The sequence below is a fragment of the Hippocampus guttulatus genome, chromosome 6 (genome assembly GCF_054856545.1).
Source record: "Hippocampus guttulatus isolate MCC_2025c chromosome 6, RoL_Hgut_1.0, whole genome shotgun sequence".
Taxonomy (NCBI): Eukaryota; Metazoa; Chordata; class Actinopteri; order Syngnathiformes; family Syngnathidae; genus Hippocampus; species Hippocampus guttulatus.
The window spans coordinates 10,875,445-10,888,377 of record NC_141266.1 but is presented as its reverse complement, the minus strand read 5'-3'; the positions used below and the strand labels follow the sequence as shown (position 1 = coordinate 10,888,377).

The 12,933-nt window shown below is 38.1% G+C and overlaps 1 protein-coding gene across 1 annotated transcript in view; it reads left to right on the top strand.

Moving 5' to 3' along the window:
- Positions 1-12,933, top strand: part of enpp2 (ectonucleotide pyrophosphatase/phosphodiesterase 2) — a 38,111-nt gene that overhangs the window by 10,575 nt on the left and 14,603 nt on the right. Inside the window, exons 5-18 of the mRNA XM_086113849.1 lie at positions 1,103-1,163; positions 1,330-1,427; positions 1,599-1,678; positions 3,268-3,387; positions 3,504-3,559; positions 4,312-4,377; positions 5,663-5,735; positions 5,848-5,956; positions 6,126-6,251; positions 8,260-8,291; positions 8,361-8,488; positions 10,831-10,906; positions 10,983-11,070; positions 12,442-12,611. Of these exons, the coding sequence (XP_085969975.1) occupies positions 1,103-1,163; positions 1,330-1,427; positions 1,599-1,678; positions 3,268-3,387; positions 3,504-3,559; positions 4,312-4,377; positions 5,663-5,735; positions 5,848-5,956; positions 6,126-6,251; positions 8,260-8,291; positions 8,361-8,488; positions 10,831-10,906; positions 10,983-11,070; positions 12,442-12,611 (1,283 nt within the window). The remainder of the gene's footprint in view (positions 1-1,102; positions 1,164-1,329; positions 1,428-1,598; positions 1,679-3,267; positions 3,388-3,503; positions 3,560-4,311; positions 4,378-5,662; positions 5,736-5,847; positions 5,957-6,125; positions 6,252-8,259; positions 8,292-8,360; positions 8,489-10,830; positions 10,907-10,982; positions 11,071-12,441; positions 12,612-12,933) is intronic.

The following is a 12,933-nucleotide window of genomic DNA, read 5'->3' as shown; positions in this document are numbered from 1 at the left end:
CAGTTCGCCTCCACACACAGCTTGGGCTCTCATATCAGTCCTCTTGAGAGGGGTTGGACTCTCTTCCACTTTGCCCACCATGAGAGCTGCAAAGCAGTTGTGGATTTACTTATTGCCCCCCATTGGGATTTATGGCAGTGGAGGTGAGGATAGCCTCGCTTCCCTTTTTGGAGAGTGGACGAGTCTTGTATGTCCTGATGCACTAAAGCGTTGATCAAGGGACTGCCGTGGCAGCAATCCCCAAACCTGTTGGTGGCCATGGGAAATTGGGCATGCTGTGAAGTTGAAGACGGAGTCCATTTGGGCTTTTTGGACTGTGGGACTCTGGAAGCAATTGAATGGCATATCTGACAACACACACAACACAAAGCAAAATATATCGATCAAGCGACAAACCTCTACGTCAGTGTACTACTATGTGTGTTTTTCAAGCATCAAATACACATCATGTAACACCACTTTCCAGATACTGCCCATAACTTATATTGCATGCCTTTTTGATTGTATTGTAAAAATCTGTACACCGGCTTTAGCATTTTGCATTTTGTCATGTATATAGTTTTAATCGGAGGTTGTATTTTAAGACTTTTTCAGATACTTTTCCTTATGTCAAAACCAAGTAACTATAGAAACAATTATTTTCTGTTTTGGATTGATTTACCAACTACAGCAGGGGTCTCAAACTCATTCTTGTCCCGGGCCACATTTTAGTTACCGTATCCCTTGGAAGACCGTAATGATTTAAACCATATAAAAAAGTCAAGACGGTTTATTCAACTAAGTTACTGTAATAAGGGCTTTGATAACAAGAAAATACTTACACTATCTCTCTTATTTATCCCATATGAGAATTTTAAATGTTGGTAGAGGTTTTAGCAAGCATCATGGAAGTTGTCATGTTTGATTTACTCTCGCGGGCCACATAAAATGATGTGGCGGGCCAGAGCTGGCCCCTGAGTCTTAAGTTTGAAACCTTATACTAAAGTATGTTAAAATACTTTACTGAGAGCCACTCAGTGCTTCATTGGAGTGTGTTAGTCAGTATAAGAACACACCAAATATAATCTTGTCTGTCCTTTGATTGTTTTTTTTTTGTTTTCAGGAGACAGTTCATGGCTACAGGATGAGTGTGAAGACATGAAGACTGCCGAATGCCCTGCAGGGTATGCTTTTATAAGCACTTAACAAATCAAAAGTCTCATTCAGTTTCAGTATGTCACTTATGTCTACACGTAAAGTCTATGTTTATCCTGAATAGGACCAACACATAAGTTTGCTTTCGCTTTTTATCCATAAGACATCTAATGAATGTTTTTACTGTGCTTATAGATTTGTGCGCGCACCACTCATAATTCTTTCAGTGGATGGTTTCCGAGCCTCTTACATGAAGAGAGGGAATACTGTCATACCTAACATTGAGAAGCTGAGTAAGGCATGAATGGGGTTGATGAGATTCATTTTCATTTTTAGTATTACTTTGGTCCAGTAAAGAAACAAAAAACATTTTTGATATTTTTCTATAAATCATGATTAATATCTTGAAGATAATCTTTTTCTCTCTCTCTCTCTCTCTCTCTCTCTCTCTCTTCCTTTCCCAGGAAAATGTGGAACCCATGCACCATTTATGCGACCTGTGTACCCTTCCAAAACCTTCCCCAATCTCTACTCACTGGCTACGGTATAGGTCACCTTTTTTTAAGATGCGCTTTGACACAACCTCCTGTTGTGATCGCTGTCAATAACTCACAACTTCCACAGGAACATCGCTAACCCTGATTGACCAGGGGACAGCTGGAGAGGCCTTCAACTCACACATCACCACATTATTAGAATAGTCCTCCATCCATCCATTTCCCAAATTGCTAATTCAATGCAGGTTGAAGTGTATCCTAGTTGACTGTGGGTGAGTTGGTGTCAACTTTGGACAGTCAATAATTTAAAGACCTAAAATTTAGAGTCTGCACGCAAACCTGTAAGCTCCAAAAGGCACAAATTTTCTGAGCAGTCATTCGGTTTTTAATTTATATTGTTCGCTGATGATAATTTGTGCATCCAACAACAACACTGCAGCTCTGCTTAGGTGGTTAGGCACTCCAAAGATCCAACACCGCATACAGATATTAAAAAGGTAAAATGTCAATACGTTACTTATATACTGTATACACAAACATGTGTCCACAAACGGATGGAGCCCCTCTAATGAGATAATACATCTCAAAGGGATATCCTTGAAATAAATACATACAAAACAATTGCAATTTGAATAAATCTCTGCAGCACACCTGAAGTTGCACAGCACACGGTACTTCAGCCCATTGGCTGGGAATCGGTAAACTAGATGAAGAAAAGAGATGCAGATGTAAACGATTCTGAATTGAATAATAAACATTACAATAATCAATTACTGAATAACACAATAATGGGAAAATGAAGGAAGCGGAATTCAAAATCATGCAAGTTAGTCAGAATATCTGTTGTGCACATAACTTGCGCCAACTCAATACGCCTTCTGACTGAATAACCTTTACATTAATTTTGAAAGTATGAGCTCTTATATGACTGAGACATGTCACATAGATCCCTTGCTCTTGGTGTGGAGCCAGTGGTGTGTGTGCAGCTCCTTGTCTGAGCTACTCTTGCTAGCACAAGACACACAGTACAGTCTGTCAGTCACATCAGAAGATGAAAAATAGGAGCCAGCCAAAATAGTAATTATGTACATTTATCTCGAGTTTGATCTGTGTGCCTGTAGCTCTGAGGACTGTGGCCATCTCACTCAGTGAGTTACTTCACCCTACATTAAATTATAGCAAAGGTTGAATCAAGTCATGTCATCTTGCATTATGCTGCCAAAGACCTGACTTGCAAGTAATGTCTAAAGATGCATTTTCATAATGCTTTTTAATGCTTAATTCCATCCACAGTGAGTCGTTTCCTCACCCCTTTCACCATCCCATAATCCATTTTCTCACCCAACCCAACTAGGATGGGAGAAGGTCACCCCGAGAGAGTGTTTTCTCTGAAACATTCCTTTCTCAGACTCGACTTTTTCCTTGCCCTTCTGGACCTGAATTTCAACATTGAATTGCTGTAAGATGTTGTTATGAGTTAATATAAAGTAAGAATTTTTTTTTTCACACTGTGGAAAAAGTCAAAATTTGCAGATCCGATCAAAGTCGGGGGTGGTGGGGATGGGTGTGAATGATAGGATATGCAGGAGTGAACTCAATCACAAATTTAGCGCTAAACAATTTTTCTGACTTTTAGGGTCTCTATCCAGAGTCTCATGGTATAGTTGGTAACTCCATGTATGACCCTGTCTTTGATGCCACGTTCACCCTGAGAAGCCGAGAGAAACTTAATCACCGCTGGTGGGGTGGACAACCAGTTAGTATTGTCCTGACATATTCTAGTACTAATCTATCATAAACCGTGACTTGTCTTAGTTCCACTAATATGATCTGGCCACATTTATCAGCAAAATGATTCTGTTTCTCTCGTAGATCTGGATCACAGCTCTCAAACAAGGAGTCAAGGCATCCTCCTTCTTCTGGCCCGTGTAAGTTGTTTTTCTTGTAACAGACTGAAAAATGCATTACGAACCTTCACCTGAGCATTATGCTTTTTCACAGCATGCTTTAGGGACGTTTTACCATTCTTTTCTACCATCCTGTAGTCCTTGATTTCGCTCACTTTTTTGTTTATCACGGGAGATAAATTTCAGACCCACCCCTAGGTAAAAATGTAGTTAGTTCATCCGTTAGGTAGTTTCACCCCGCATACACGCTTGAAACTTATTTATATTGATTAAAATCCACGTCAACTTATTAAAACACACTTACATAAATGTGTTGTAAATGTATTTGGACAAGAAATGAATCGCAAGAATATAATGTTTCGACAATATCGTACTTGCGTGTTGCAGTGTTTGTTCAGGCATGCAGGTTATGGTAGAGTACTGTGGCATGTGACGTCCACAAGTCTGTGTGTCTGCTTGTGTGTGTCTGGTGGATGGCAGTAGCTTCTGCCTTATCTGGGACTGTGGCTATTCTTTTCCCGCATGTGAGCATTTACAGTATATTGTAAAGACACCAAAAAATAAACATTTAGTGGGATGCAATCCGCGAACAGTGACACAGTGGGCAGAAATTATAGAATTCAACCGATGTCTCATTAATAAGTCATCTGTAAAATATTGATTCAGAAGATAGAGAAGTGATGCCCCTAGTGTAAGATATATACATTTTTTAAATGACTATTCGAAACTAAAGTGAGAATGCTTATAGGCATGAAGTAAATGTCCATTTACAGCACGATCCCACTGGAACGGCGGATACTGGCCATGTTGCAGTGGCTCCAGCTCCCTGAAGTAGAGAGGTGAAGTTTCTTTTTTTGTCTTATCCTTTTTTTTCCCACTACTTGAATTTTTAATAGTGTTTAATCTGTATAAAGACGGAAGGCAGCCATTTCCAAAGTCCCTCAAGTTGGCCTATAAGACCCAATCCATTTTTTAGGCATGGCTTATTCTGAAAACCATTGAAAAAATTAAAGTTTTTTGTCGTTCTATCTTTCAGTCCTGCATTGACAATGAAGGAACAGTCACTTGTAGGAGAGTGAGCATGATACAAAAAAGAGGGCAGTAAGCAAGTTTCTGCAGGAGTTGGAAATGTGTTATCACTGAAGACAAGATGAAATGTGCTTGTCTTGTTGGCAGAAGCAGTTGAATTTATGAACACATTTAATGTTCAAAGACACTTTGAAACCGTCCTACACTTTTTCGGCCTGAGACAAGGATGCTAAGACAATGTCTGCTCGCTCAGTGAATACATTTATTTTGTTTCTGTATTCTGTTGTTCTCCATCCATTTTCTACATCAGTCATCCTCATTTCGGTCTGACTCCAGGCAAGAGCCAAACATCGACAACCACTCACATTCACACCTAAGCAAAATTTTGTCAAGCTAACATGCATTTTTTGGAGATATGGGAGGTAACCGGATTGCCTGCAGAAAACTCCCACTAGTACAGGGAGCATATGGAAACTCGACATCGGAAGGCTGGAGCCCAGTAAATTCAAATATATATGGCAGCCCGGTGATCGACTGAGTAACGTGCCCGCGTCACAGTGCAGAGGTCTAAGGTTCGATTACGGCAAAGGCCTTCTTCCTGTGTGGAGTTTGCATGTTCTCGCCGTTTTCTCCGGGTACTCCAGTTTATTCCCACGTTCCAAAAACATGAGACAAATAAAGGTCTTCTTATCTTATCTTTTATCTCTCTCTCTCTCGCTCTCTCTCTCTATATATATATATATATATATATATATATATATATACAGTATATACTGTATATATACACACACACACTGTAACAGAATTAAAAAGGCGGAAAAGCACCTGTGTTTGTTGTTGTTGTTTTTTTCTCATTCATTTATTCATTCAAAAGCACTTGTGAGTACCTTCAAGGTAGAAAAGTGCCGTTCAAGTCAATTTACCAGTTATCAATTACATTTCACTGATCAGGAGGCCTTGTGATAAATGTTCATGATTTACTTGAACTCACTTCTCAGTTAAGGGCAATTTCTCCTTTTCATTTCGCCTGACTGATATGTATTTTCAAATATTCACCTCATCACATAATAGTCTAAATGTTTCCTCTTGTCCTAGACCGTACGTTTATGCTATGCACTTTGAGCAGCCAGACATATATGGACATAAAATGGGACCCAATAGCATCGAAGTGAGTATCTTTGTTTATTTTTTGTTTTATTTGTTTGTTTTGTTATTTTTTTACCAGCATAATTTCAAACTCATGAAAATAATGTGATAATGACTCATTTTGTGTGTTCCAGTTGAATTATCCTCTTAGGTTGATTGATAGGATCGTAGGTCAACTCATGAATGGACTTAAGCAGATGAAATTGCACCGATGTGTCAACATCATCATAGTTGGGGATCACGGTATGAGCATACTACACCGCAAGTCCAAACAATTAATGGGAGAGCTATATTTATTTGAAATTTTGTATTATTATATGGATGTTACATATAAGGTTAATAGTAACCCTAATTCATGAAGAGATACATATGAAAGTGTTTTTACAACGCCTACTCCTCTTTGTCTTCTTAGGTATGGAAGAGGCCCATTGTGGCCAAACGGAATTCCTCAGCAATTACTTGACCAATGTTGATGATATCATTCTTATTCCTGGATCCTTAGGCAGAATACGCCCAAGATTCCTCAACAGCCCAAAATGTGAGAAACAAAGATTCATACTTTTTTTTTTTTTTTATAAAGCTGACAGCTAAAACAACCAACAAATTACAATTTCATGTTCAATGATACTGCTGCTTGAAAAATTTGGTTAGGTGTATCTTTGTTTTGAGACACACAATGCTGTCGCAGTATTGCCTGCAGTCTGTGGAATTGGGAACACTGAGTACACATGGTGGGGGGGGAAGTACATACCTGTCAACTTGTACGTTTTCCCCGTATTTTATACGTTTTTTAAAAAATCATTTCGAATCATGTACGGCGTATTACAACTTTTATACGGGAAAAAACCCCAATTGTGAACCAATCTCACAAAGACCATTTTGGCTCAAATCCAGATCAACGACAGTGCCGTCGTCGATCGCTACTATTGTCATGGCAAACCGGCAAAAGTAATCCTCAATCGTATATATATTTTTTTTTCATCGCTGCGTACGGTCGGATTGACAAAGCATGACGTGCGCATGCGCGATAAACCGTTGTACGGGTTTTTGTTGCTTTGTAAGGGGAATCGTAATCATATATAAGGGCAGCAATTAGCCGAGGTTGACAGGTATGAAAGTGAAAGTTGTGTTTTCCCAAATATAATTTAATTATAGAGTTAAGCTGCGTGTCGTGAAGGAATTGATCTCTGCCGATACTGAATTCCTTGGTCAGCATGATAAATGTTATTAAATGTTTATCTTGAAACAGGTGATGACGGTATGGGAAACTCTTCTGATGCCATGGGGAAGGTGTGAGGTCATGAGAACTGTTAAATCTTTAGTAGCATCAAATGCCAGGCGGGGAGGGTGCTGCTGAACCGTGATTGATTGATGTGTCATGTGTAGTTGTGAGACTGTTTCATGTCAGTTATTGATAGGATCTTTATCTATTGCCTCTTTGAAGGTAGCAAACGTAAAACTGGGGCATTGCAGAAACATCAAGTCGCCTCAGAAACATAAACACTGATGGCTTGGCCATTGCTTGTGCTGTGCGGTCTTGTGTTTTCGTCTGTTCATGTGGTCACTTTAGAATTTGGTGACTGTGACTGCGACGTAATCTTTTTATGTTAATGTATTGCATGAATGACATTCAATTACATTGAGTGATGTTTGCAAGTAAAATACTAATGTGGTTAGTAGTGCAAAGTGCAGGTCGCACATCAGCGCTTTTGCAAAAATTATAATTTAATTGTATGTGACGCGTCTTGACGGCATCTTTGTTTTCTTTTATCCACCTTTTTGTGTTTTTTTCAAGCTTATTCGCGATTGTTAACATGTGAAAGTTATTAAAGGAGCAAGAGGGCTCATCTTTCCTGGTTCATGGCTGATCATCTTGTGAACAACACATTGAGAGGGCAGGACAATGCTATCTGGAGCATATTCCTTGTGTTTCGTAGAGGAGTCACAAAAAACAGTTTGAACCGGATTTTTTTTTTTTTTTTTTTTAAAAGATGCAGGTGTAATTTCTCTACTTTTGTTTGGTTGCTACTTTGCTATATGTCAGTGTAGCAACTGTTAACATTTGAGCAAAATGTTCCCAAAAATTCAAAATGGTACTTGACCACATAGGTTATATTGGAATAATCTTACAGACAATATACTGTCCCTTCGTTTTCTGTATGAAGGGTACGGTGGCTGACAGGGGCAAATTATCCATGTTTCTTTTTAGACAGAGCTTGATTTCTCCTCTTTTTAGTCAAAAATCAGCATTTTTAACTAACCTATTTTCTCTTGGTGATTACTAAATAATAGAAAAGCTTAAAAGAAAACTTTTTTTTCTGGTGAAAAAATAAAAGTCTGTTCTTTCTTTTGGTAGGTCCAGTGCTCACGTAGTGACAGAGCACACAATTGTGTAGGTGTTGAAAAATCAGTCAAAATGCCCTAAAATGTGTCAGCCAATATAGGAGAGGAACTCTGTTATAAAAATGGCTGGTAATGAAGGAGTTAAGGGCCGTATTCGAAATGAACTTCATTTGACTTGACTGCTCTCACTTTTTTTTTTCCAGATAACCCCAGGGCAATTGTTGCAAATCTAACTGTAAGTATGGTCATTTGTTTTAATTCCAAGGATCAGAAAATATACGGTCACACTCCTTGTCTTTTGTAGTGCAAGAAACCAGACCAGCATTTTAGGCCTTATTTAAAGCAGCATCTGCCAAAGAGACTACACTATGCTCATAACCGACGGATTGAGGATGTACATCTACTGGTGGACAGGAAATGGCACATTGCCAGGTGATATTTAACATTTTTACTACACTCTTTTTCAATTCTTTCAGGTTTGATGTTCATCCATCTTTTTTTTCCCGCATAGTGGGGGCAGCAAGCCTAAGCAGATAAGCACAGACAGGGGGGGGGGGGGTCATCTACTATTTCTAGGACAGCCTGGAGACAAAGGCTTTGTCTACACGTAGCCCGCTATATATGCAAACGGGAGGTATTTTTTTCTGCGGTTTGTCCTCTCATCCACACATCCCTGGAGATTTTTTAAATTAAAAACAAAGGTTTCTGAAAACTCCGGTCAAAGTGGAGATATGCTGATATCTCCGGATCGCGTTTGGCTGAGGACAGTTGTAACCGAAGATTTCTGTACGTTAGGACCACCGTCAGTCAGTCTGTTATTGGCAGTTGGTCACTCTGTCATGCGGCAAACAGCACTTGTGTCCCTGCAGCACAAACTGTTTCCATGCTGCCTCTTTTCTTTTTGGTTCACCTCCCCAACAATCGTACGAGCATGTGACACGTGCACTCCCAGCTCCGCACTCACACACACATGACATCACAGAAAAGCATTTTTTTGATTTCGAGATAATAATTAGTTGTTAGGAAAGTTAGAGAAAGGTGCCTCAGACACATTTCTTCCTGCACACCAGCACTTACGCAGTTGGGTGTTGATGCATGTGGATTTTTTTTTTTCAACACAAAGAGGGGCAAATATATCTAGATTTTTTTAAAGCCCGGCTGTGTGGAGATAAGGCCATAGTCTCTCCAGTGTGTCCTCGGTTTTGGTGGCGTATTTATCATTACGTTAGCAGCAAGACATTCAAGAAAATGGTTAAAAAAAAAACAACAACATCAAAGCAGCATTTCTTCACCTATATTTTGCCATAAATAACATTATTTCCTGCTGCAGTAATCCTGCAGTTTAGAGTGTGTATAAGCAACTGCAAAGAGTACTGATTAAATTATAACATGTCATGCAAAAACAGGAATTTTAATTAAGGCATATACTGAAATATATTTATATTTTAAACGAGTTCATAACGGTTTAAACAAAGACTGTTTTCAACAAAGGAATAACACACAAAAAAACACACAATACAATACATGCTGATTTATATAGTTTTAGTCTATATCAGTGGTCACCAACATGGTGATTGCGGGCACCAGATAGCCACGAAGGACCATGTGAGCAGCCATCAAGCCTGTTCTAAAAATCTTCGAAGGATGTTGTACATGTGATCATTTGAAAATATATTCATTGGTAGACATTTACAGTATACATGTGTTGGCATGCTTTATTTCCTGCTTATTTTGAGAAATTATAAACATAAACAGTGTCTTAACATAAATTAATTGCAATACGTATTAATAACAACAATTCAATTGTTAACTTGATGGTATTTATTATTTCACAGATGTGTATCAAACTGTTCGCCCTTCGCATTAATTAGTACCTCAATTTCAAAAATTGTCTTCTGTTTGATTTGTATTAAGGGATAGCACTTTGTTTCAGCTGCAGCCAGCGGATGCTGCACAGCGTGGAGGCAGAATCCTGTCTGCCTCACCTCATGCTACTTTTGCAGCTTTATGCAGTTGGCAAACTAAATATTGAATAAAAATATCTGAGATACATTAGCCTGGAAATTGCACTGCACATTACAACTGACTGAAAATATTGTATTGGAGATGTGAAGAAGCAGAACATTCATGTCACGATAGTTGTGGTACTGCATTTGAAACAATTGGTGGTGGTAGTTGCCATCTGCGGTCTCTGCGTTTACTAAAGGATTGAGGTGAGGCTGGCTTTCTACTGCCTCCCTACTTCTCTGGCCAATGTATTGTACCATGAAATCGTTATTGGTATTAAAAACATAAGTTAATTCACAAGGAAAGGAAATGAAATATCTTGTTGTCTGTTATTATTATTATTATTATTATTTTTACCCTTCTTGCAGGTGAGTCTTTGCCTCCACTGAACGCGTGTCCCTGGTCAGTGCAACAATGATGGACATGATTTAATTCATAGCAAGATTATAGCCATATACTGTATCTTCCAAACTCCACTACCAATGACATCACTAGTACCATATTTGTGCTTCAAAATAAACAAAGGTTGCCCAGCATGGGGGTGGGGCTAATATGAGCTTCTGTCTATCATATGTAGACCTGTGGAAGGTGGGAGCAGTAAGCCATAGTAATTTGTGATAACCTGCGTGTTTTTCTTCCTGCGTCATCGTGTGTTTAATTTTTGATTGATATGTCGTTGCAGTCATTGATATTGTTAATTTATAGTGTTGTATTCTCAAACTAACTGAGCTAATTCTTACAAATCGAACTTTATTTTCTCATTTCAGGAAAGCACCTGAAGTGAAGAGGCTTTGTGGCTTCTTTGGTGACCATGGATATGACAATAAAATCAACAGTATGCAGGTACTTAAAAATATGTAACGGCCGCATTGTACTTGTCAGTGATTTTAAAATAAAAATGTTTCAACTCTCATTTCAGACAATATTTTTGGGATATGGGCCTTCCTTTAAATTCAAGACAAAAGTTCCAGTCTTTGAAAACATTGAGCTTTATAATGTTATGTGTGGTAAGATATGTTTGTTTATTGATTTATTTATTTTTTTGGTGGATGTCTAATTAAATGAGAGTGAGTGAATGTGGGAAAGGAGAAACAACATTTAACTCAACTCTGTTTTATTCATATTGCACTTTAAAACAGCTGCAGCTGAGGCAGTACATACATACAAATCGAACATGAAAACAATTTAACTTAACATAATTGAACCTAAAGTTTAAAAAATAATAATTAATTAATTAAACAAAGGGAATGTCTCAACTGACACCAGGGAATAAAAATGGGTTTTGGGGTGTTTTTGAAAAATATCTCTGTAAAAAACACCTTTAAAAGAGGGCATTCGTTTGGATGAAAGAGGAGGAAAGTGCATGAGCAGTAATGATAATAGGAGTAATGCTTTTGTTTATTGTCTTTATTATTATTGTTATCATTTTCAGGGTTTGTTCTTCACAAGAATGATTCTCTCTTTAACTTGGGACTGAACGGTACAGATCCCTCTTGTATATTATCAGAGCTTATTGGAATCATAGTTATAAGGGCATGTACTAGGAGTGGTAAGTACGCTTTACTGAATTTTGTTGACATTTTCAGAGACAACGGTCACTTTTATTTGGACGCTTTACCTTTTATTCATGTTATGTTCCCTGATGTTATGTTCTTGTTACATATTAATCACATAGGGGATATTTTAGAGAATGTTTTGGTGTGCATTTGAAATATTTTATTAAAATATATAAATGGCAAAGTCAACCCCAAAGTTTTTTCCTCTGAAAGTTTCACAAAAGCTGGAATTCTTGAATAAAAATGAATGTCGTTCAAACAAAGCCCCTGACAACTTAGCTCTGACGATGACATCCTATGCCTTGAGATCAAAACATAAGGACCATGACCTTTTGGTGCAGACACAGAGGAGGTGCTGCAGGATTGTCTCAACGTCACCGATAGGTTTTCAAAGACGATGTTGTTATATATTTATGAAAAGGAATAATTAGTTTTTATTACTTGTCTTGATCGTTGATTTTATTTTTGTCAAACCGTTTTTTTTAGCTGCAGTTATTTTTTAAAATGCTCTCGAATTAAAATTGAGTTGAGCTTTGCAGATCATGGAGACTCCACCACCACAGTAAGGTGACGGCTATAGGAAGGGCTCATACTTTTCTTTTGTCCTTCAAGTTAAAGCTTAAAGCCTACATTTTAATCACATTTCGGTTACTTTATTTGAAATCCATTGTGGTGATATATAAATGCAAAAGTATTCTCAATGGGATCTAGCTGTACATGTGAAGTTATCAAATATCTCCACTATACTTTTAATGGGATGCCTGTATATTTGTCTCTTTAGCTGACTTGTTTTTTGCTTGGTTTTTTTGTTTTTGCTTTCAGATCTTCTTGGTCTAACACCAGCACCCAATAATGGAACCCACGGCAGTCTGAACCACCTGCTAAGAAACCCTTTCTATAAACCTACAATGCCAGAGGAAGTTTCAAAGCCAACCACTTCAGCTCAAATTCATACAGGAACAGATGACCTTGGCTGCAATTGCAATTACAAGGTCTACTATAATGACATTGTTGCCGATCTTGGCCCAGGTTTCTTTACAGTTCATAGCTGACATGAAGTTATGCACTATACAGTGTCATAAATATGCAGTATCTCTATTACTAATCAAGACAGCAATGGCACAGTTCAGTGCAGTTTTAAATATTTGAACTCAAAAGTTTGAAATGTTGCTCACGGGAACTCATATGTTAATTAATTGACTTAAAAAAAAACTGATGTTGATTTGATTCGCCAAATATTCAGTGGACCCCCACATACTAGAAGTTGGGCACCCACATATTCCCAGATTTTTTGTGAGATTTTCTCAATATTAC